At 44.7% G+C, this 7574-nt stretch overlaps 1 protein-coding gene across 1 annotated transcript; it reads right to left on the bottom strand.

The window, feature by feature from the left end:
- Nucleotides 1-4853: 4853 nt before the first annotated feature.
- On the bottom strand, nucleotides 4854-7208 carry LOC125513935 (small ribosomal subunit protein eS4). The gene is made up of 5 exons (XM_048679154.2): nucleotides 7052-7208; nucleotides 6302-6379; nucleotides 6028-6208; nucleotides 5823-5920; nucleotides 4854-5463 (listed from the first exon to the last, which is right to left on the bottom strand). Exons 1-5 carry the CDS (start codon nucleotides 7052-7054, stop codon nucleotides 5026-5028), a joined length of 798 nt encoding a protein of 265 aa, XP_048535111.1. The 5' UTR covers nucleotides 7055-7208; the 3' UTR covers nucleotides 4854-5025.
- Nucleotides 7209-7574: the final 366 nt, after the last annotated feature.

Below are 7574 nucleotides of genomic sequence, written 5' to 3' on the forward strand. Positions count from 1 at the left end.
TTATATGCTGTGGATCAAGTTTCAAATGAAATGTTGGGTCATCTTAACTCTTAAGGACATCTGGTATCAATATCGTCAAACAAATTCTGACTTTCTTCTGCAAGTTTCTTGTTTTAGTATTATTATGCTTAGATAGCAGCAAGCGCCATAAGATAGCTGCAGCCTGCGAGAGCATCGTGTTGCCATGGTCAGAGCCGAACAACTCCAGCCTGATTGGTGTTTCATTTTCAGTTCATATAAGATCTCATGAAGAACCACCACGCCATCTAAACAGGTTGGGCTTACAACATCATCAGATACTGAAGCGGAAAATTGCACGGTTCCGTCTCGTACCGGCGGATCTCCGGCCGTCCATTGCGTTTTAAACATTAGTGTAGCACTGTGTAGTACTCCCTCCGTTTCTAAATATTTGTCTTTTTAGAGCAAAATGAGTGAATTTACACTCTAAAATATGTCTACATACATCTGTATGTGGTGATCATTTGAAATCTGTAGAAAGACAAATATTTAGAAACGGAGGGAGTATAAAAAACAAAACATTCTGTTCTCATGAATACATAGTTATACAACATGCAAAAAGGATATACGGTCCCATCAAAGTCAGCTTTTTATCAGATGACACTTGCATGTATGTACTATACATTCACTCTTTCTCTCTCTCCTCATGTTGGATGTTTATCTTAAGTCTTCCTCATGATCATCAAAGTCTTCTGTCAGATGTACTTGCATGCATTTTATCATTGCCCTTCTCATGATCAGATTTTTCATGCTGCGAGTTCACCATCTTTTAAATAATTGAATCAAATAACCGAGAAAAAAAATTGTATCGTGATCAACCTTGCTCTGAATACCACTTGATGCAATCGTCGACAGAAAATCGATGGTACAATTAATTTGCTCAATCTTTCACGGTACGGTGTCACCTGAAACAGTGTGGCGCTCGCGATCTTGTAGATGCAATCACCACCAAAACAACACGCACACCCAAAAGAGGAAGTACGTGGACGATCTTCACCAGATCAGCAGAAATTGAAACTCTAGAATCAATCTCAAACCAAAATCACATAGCCTCAAAAGCTATCAACAAATATTCTGCGGTGGCCTGAAGATACCCTGACTTGCTAATCTATCCATCGATGCAAAATAGCCAAAAGAAAACTACCCCTATACGGCCGGCCGGCCAGCCCTTTATATAGGTGATAAAAACTGTACCGACTTAAACAAGGAAAGACACATACGGACTCTCTCTCCCCTATCCTAACAAATCAAATCTCAACTAATTTAAGTATCCGGCCATGTTGAACACAAAAGTCGAAAACGGACTAGTACTTTGACAACCACGTGCATGCTCCCTTGTGAATCCTTATAGTGTTGCTTCAAAAATAGTTGGACGCAATATTTCTGATCGTGCCTTGATTGCATGGTGTTCGAAAGGTAGGCTTTACTTCTTTCTTCGGAATAATATGAAATTTTATCCTGCCAATCTGTAGTACATGTACCTTCGAAGCTAAACATGGCATGGTCGTACTTTGTTTATGCATAGAACTGAAAGTAACCATTTGATTCCTTTTGTCACGGCGCTTAGCTGGTATGACATACTTCTCCATTAACGAAACATCAGTGTCCATAGACAATGTCGCATCATAGTGAGTCCATGGCGATGACAAACAGCACGGAGAAACTAGGTCACCTTGTCATAACCGTTTAGCATGGTGGATGCACCTTCCCGGGGCGCCATTAAAGATGACCTTGGTGCTGGAAGTTTGAAGGAGAATAGCAATCCATCTCATCCACCCAGGTCCAAAGCCCTTGGATCTCATGATCTCAAATAAAAACAGCCAGGAAAAGGCATCGAATGCTTTAGTAATGTCCAATTTCAGAAAGACTCTCGGTTCCTTCTTGATATGTATTTTCTGAGCCACCTGCCGGACCAACAGAAAATTATCGTGCAGATTTTTACCCTTTATGAATGCGGACTGATTAATGTCTACAATGTCTGGCATTCGTTTCCTCACCCACGATGCTAGCAAATTCACAAATAACTTGGAGAAGCTGTGTGGCAAACTTATTGGGCGAAAATCAAACACTTCGTGTGTGTCTACCTTCTTGGGGATCAGAACTATGTGTGCGCGGTTGAGTTTGTGGGATCCCCTGCCATCCCCAACGAACAGCTGGAGTAAGGCGGCCATGATGTCTCCTTTAATGATTGGCCACGCTCTGTGATAAACGCACCAATGAATTCGTCGGGCCCTGGTGCTCTGTCCGCTGGAATTTATCTAATGACTCTCCATACTTCTTCCCTGAAGATCTGATCTAGGTCGCCCAGGTCATGGGATTGAATGCCAAGGTACTCCAGGTTTAGGGTCTCGTTCCTTGCTGGCACAACTCCCAGCAAGTTTTTGAATGTTGTGAAAACACCTCTTCCGTCCGTGTTTGATCAGTAATGATCTCCTCCCCTGATGTGATGTTGGATATGAAGTTTTTTGCCCTCCTGCTGTTCTCCATTGCTTGGAAGAGTTTAGAGTTAGCATCACCATCCTTGAGCCACCTCAGCCTAGATCTTTGCCTATCAATGGTACACTCCAAGCTAGCCAGCCCCGGCAGCGATAACTTGAGCGTTCTCCTCAGCCGTAGTTCAAGGAGGTTAGGCTCCTGTTTTCTTGGGCCTTATCAAAACCGAATATCACCTAGTTAGCCACCTTCCTAAGCAGCTTGATGTTTCATGTCTGCCTCTGCCCCCATGCCTACAGGTAACTCGGCATGTTCCTGAACTGTGTATCTAACCTTTTAAAAGGATCGACGATGGAATCATCGCAAGCCCAAGCTGCACTAATGGCCTCCCCAAAGCCATCGAGTTTTGTCCAGTATAGCTCAAAACGGAAGTGGTGTGCTTCGTACTATAGTTGATGCTAGTCAAGAGGTGGAGTGGCGCATGATCCGAGGGACTAGTTGAAAAGGCGTGAAGAAGATACTTGGGGTGGGCCAGTTCCCATTCCAACAAAACCAAGACACAGTCGATCTTGGTTAGCCTAGGAGTTTCTCGCTCATTAGACCACGTGAATGTACGTCCATGCATGTACAATTCTTTGAGCTCGTGGTCGTCAACAAAGTTCTGAAATTTGGTAATCACACTTCTGTTGAGATTAGCATTATTCTTCTCTGAGGCCCGCAAGATCATGTTAAAGTCTCCTAAGACGACCCAAGGCCCTGGGCAGGCCAATCTCCTAGCATACAGCTCAGTGAGGAATTATGTTTTCAGTTCATTCACTTGTGGTTCGTAAACTACCGAGATCCACCATGAGCTGCCGTTCTTGAGGTGCACCTGGCCAGTAATGAAGTATGTCATAACATGTGATCAAAGTTAGCCTTGAAAAACGTATTTGGCCCTATGTATATAAATAGAGAAAGTACCAAATTTTAATATGAAGAAAGATTTTTTTCAGACACCCAAGAGCTTCGTGCGTCATTGCATTATTAGAACGGAAAACAACGTACAAGAGGTGTTCCGCCGATGGCGGCCAACACAACGGCTATGGTGAGGGATTGGTCAGTCCTACACCCTTAGTCAATACAACGCCAATAAGAACACCATCGTTGTCCAAAAAGAAAAACGAACACACCCAGGCTATCTTAAACTCAAATGATAAGTGTCACATGTTAGGTGTGTGGCACTCCGGTCCTATTGTTTTTCGATAGCTATTCCAATCATGTAAGGATGATGATTTTTAGTGATAGACGGCAAGTTTTTTGTCAAAAAAAAAACTGAAACATGAAAGTTGTCATGCTTGGCAACTAAAGTTGCCATCCTCGCGCCAGTAAACTTGCCATCGAAAACTTTGGAAGTTGTTGTGTGCTCGTATCTGACGTGTGACACTTATCAGGTTCCATCTTAAAATGCCGCACAACCCTTTTCCCATCTTCATCCATAGATCGCCCTCGATCATGATCGCAGTGTTTGAGCTGATGAATCGTGCTCGACGAGGCTTGGAAGACTATGTCGTTGCGCTCGAGCCATAGCATGAAGACGACGAAGCGCAAATGTGACAAAGTCCCACTAAGGTTGCTTCGGTAGGTGTCGGCGTGGCAGACCACCATTCCGCCAGCTCCCCGCCCTTTGGCATCCGCCCAGGCAGCATCGTCCCAGGGCCGAGGTCCAAACGGCAAGGAGTACGTGCATCCTACCATGAGGTGACCAGAAGTCTTCTGCTTCATGCCACAGAGGGAACACATCATGTGATTTGCAAGGCCATGGCGATGTCTTCTATCGACGGTCCATAGACGGATGTGGATCACGAGCCAGACTCCATTTAGAGCATCTCTAGCAGGTCCCACAAAAACGCCTCCAACAAAACTAGTTTGTGGTTACCCCTAAAACCGATTTAGGGTACCGTGCGGCATCTGGCAGAAAACATTTTCTCCTCTCATCCCTGGCCCGCTGTGCTCGAACTAAATGGCCCGAACAGCCGCCACCACTGGGACGCACACGGATGAACGAACTCAAACTCCAACTCAAACAATGTCGCCAGGCACCTCTGACCCTAGTTAGTTCAACCAAAAGAACTGAAGCTTCAAAAATAAAGTGAATTCTGCACATTTAGTTGAATTGTTGAACTAAAGAGTTAGTTCAATCAAATGAACTAAAGTTGAATTCCAAACATTTAGTTGAATATAATTGAACTAAAGAGGGTCCGCTCAGGGTTCCAGTATTCCACACAGTTGACAAGCTGGGGCCAAAGGTTCCACAACAACTCCAACCATGAAGTCAACCCCAAAAGAAGCAAAATCAGAGGTTGCAAACATCTTCCAACTTTGAACAGAGAGCATTTTATCAGATAACATTTAAGATAACCGGATGAGGTCTCGAAATAGCACTTAATAAGATAAACATCCACATTACATCTAGAGGCAACCACGAGTTCGCAAATCAACAAACATCAGGCAAAACTTAAAAACGATGGTTCCAGGAACATAGTTCTATATCCTTGCAGATAACTGGCTATAGCAAAACGACTCAACGCCTCAGAATCAGGCCTTGGCAGCAGCCTGGGCAGCGGCATCCCGCTTCCTCTGCTCCTCAATGATGGTGAGCTTGATACCCTTGCCCTTGGGGAGGCTCACCCATGGCTTGGTGCCCTTGCCGATGGTGAACACATTGCCCAGACGGGTGGCGAACTGGTGGCCCTGGGCATCCTCAACGTGGATGGTCTCGAAGGTTCCCTTATGCTTCTCCCTGTTCTTGATCACACCAACACGCCCAGTGTTGCGCCCGCCAGTCACCATGACCACGTTACCAACGTCGAACTTGATGAAGTCAACAATCTTGTTGGTCTCCAGGTCGAGCTTGATAGTGTCATTGGCCTTGATGAGAGGGTCTGGGTAGCGGATGGTGCGGCCATCATAGGTGTTCAGGTAGGGGATGCCCTTCTGGCCGAACTGGACAGACCTGACCTTGCAGAGCTTGAACTGCACATGAAGGAAACAAAGTCAGTAGATGAATAGATAATGGTATATACGACATTTAAGGATAATAAAACAAATGACAAACTAGAATTTATCTATGCAGTATCTGAAAACAAAATTGCATCTTCAGAAAATGGAAGACAGGATTGAAACAGTTAAGCATGGTGAGCAAATAGAAAAGCAAACATACAACAGAGTGGTACAATGGTAGGCAAACAGCAAGGTCTTCATTGCAAGAGGATATCGATGCTTACCCATATACAAGTAGGTTTCATAAGTACAATATAAGCAGTTCTAGATATCAGAAGGCATCAGCATTATGGAAGACCAGGATGACATTACAGAAACAGGATAGACCTAACCTTAGCATCCTCATCCCTGACAGAGTGAAGGCGGAAGCGGCCCTTGGTGTCATACAGAAGCCTGTAGTTCTCACCAGTCTTGGGAATGGAAATGATGTCTAATAGACAAAAATGAATATATCAGCAATCAAGTGACGTTAACAATCTTTGCAGAATGTGAGTTCACGTAGGATACAAATAATTCTGTTACAAGATTAGAGCATACCCATGAAACCAGCAGGGTAGGTCTTGTCAGTGCGGACCTTTCCATCAACCATGATATGACGCTGCATAAGGATAGACTGCACTTCACGGTAGGTGAGAGCATATTTCAGTCTGTTCCTCAGGATGAGGATCAGAGGAAGGCACTCCCTGGCCTTGTGAGGACCAGATGATGGCTTGGGGGCCTGAAATCAATAGACAAATCAAGTATCAGATCACTGAACAAAAACATCTTAAATGCCTGAAGAAGTACAGGATAGAAGAACTGATGCACTTACAAAAGCTCCGCCAAGCTTGTCAAGCATCCAGTGAGACGGGGCATTGAGCCTCTTCAGATGCTTCTTCAAACCCCTAGCCTGTTGACAGGTAAACAAGGACAACAATTATTATCTTTTCGAAACATGAACAGCAAACAAGTACAGTATCCCACATTAGATCATAAACCTCATAAAAATGGTTAGATTATAAGAGATTGCTGCAAGTCTTGATGGAATATGTGTTCTACTTAGTATTCATCGAACTTAGGGTGAGTAATTTTAGCATGAAAATTGCTGGCTACAACTGTGAGCATTAGGCAGGACATCTCAAAACAAATTCTCCTCGGAAAACACTTTGGAACAAATAGAGAAGAAACGAAACTGATCTACAATCTACAACAAGATATACAAATCTGGTCAAATCATGCAGCTAAATCTTCCAAAGCCACACCGGTAGCGGCCTCTAGATCATGAATCAACGCAACGCTACATGGATTGAGAGTTGATCTATGTTAGAACAGGCATGGAACCCACTAGCAGTACACGCTACAACCCATCAACCACAGGAATCACTAGGGAAAACACGAGCAAATCTACCGAGCCAAGTAAGAGCACAAGCCACCGAATGACCTCAACCCTAACCAAGGACCTCAACAACAGAGAGCCGGCGGCGCTACCGCATTCGAACGGAGGCGGCCACGGATCGGATCTACAAGCGAGAGGCAAGGAAGCACGCGGAGGGATGGAGATGGGGAAAGGGGCGGCGCTCACCATGGTTGCGAGCTCGGGCTAGGTCGCCGTGCTTCTCGTCTTCGGGCACCTCCGCCGCCTGCTCCTTCTCCTGTGCTACGCGCCGCCGCCGGGATGACAAAGAATGAGGGGGAAGCGAGGGGGCGAGAGAGCTTATATATATACTGCGAGGGGTAGGGTTTTAGTCCCCCCGTTCGGCTGTGTGGGCTTTCGGCCTGGTCTTGGGCTTGACACGGTTGTGGGCAGCTGGCGAACAAAAGCCCAAATCCTCCCTGTGGCTCTGGGCCATATCTCAAGAAGAAAGGGTGGGTTCTGGACCATAGTTTTTCTTTTCTTCTCTTTTTGAATGTAGCTCTGGTCTCTGGACCTTAGCCAACAGCGACTGATGTTAAAAAAAAAAAAACTAACAGCGACTGATGTTAAAAAAAAAACTAACAGCGATTTTTATATCAAAAAAGAAAGGCTAACTGCGACTATTCTCAAAAAATAAGGTAACAGCGACTGATATTTCTCTCAAAAAAAACAGCGACTAGTATATGAAATT

The sequence above is a fragment of the Triticum urartu genome, chromosome 1A (assembly GCF_056163025.1).
Source record: "Triticum urartu cultivar PI428250 chromosome 1A, HENAU_Tu73, whole genome shotgun sequence".
In the NCBI taxonomy this organism is placed as follows: Eukaryota; Viridiplantae; Streptophyta; class Magnoliopsida; order Poales; family Poaceae; genus Triticum; species Triticum urartu.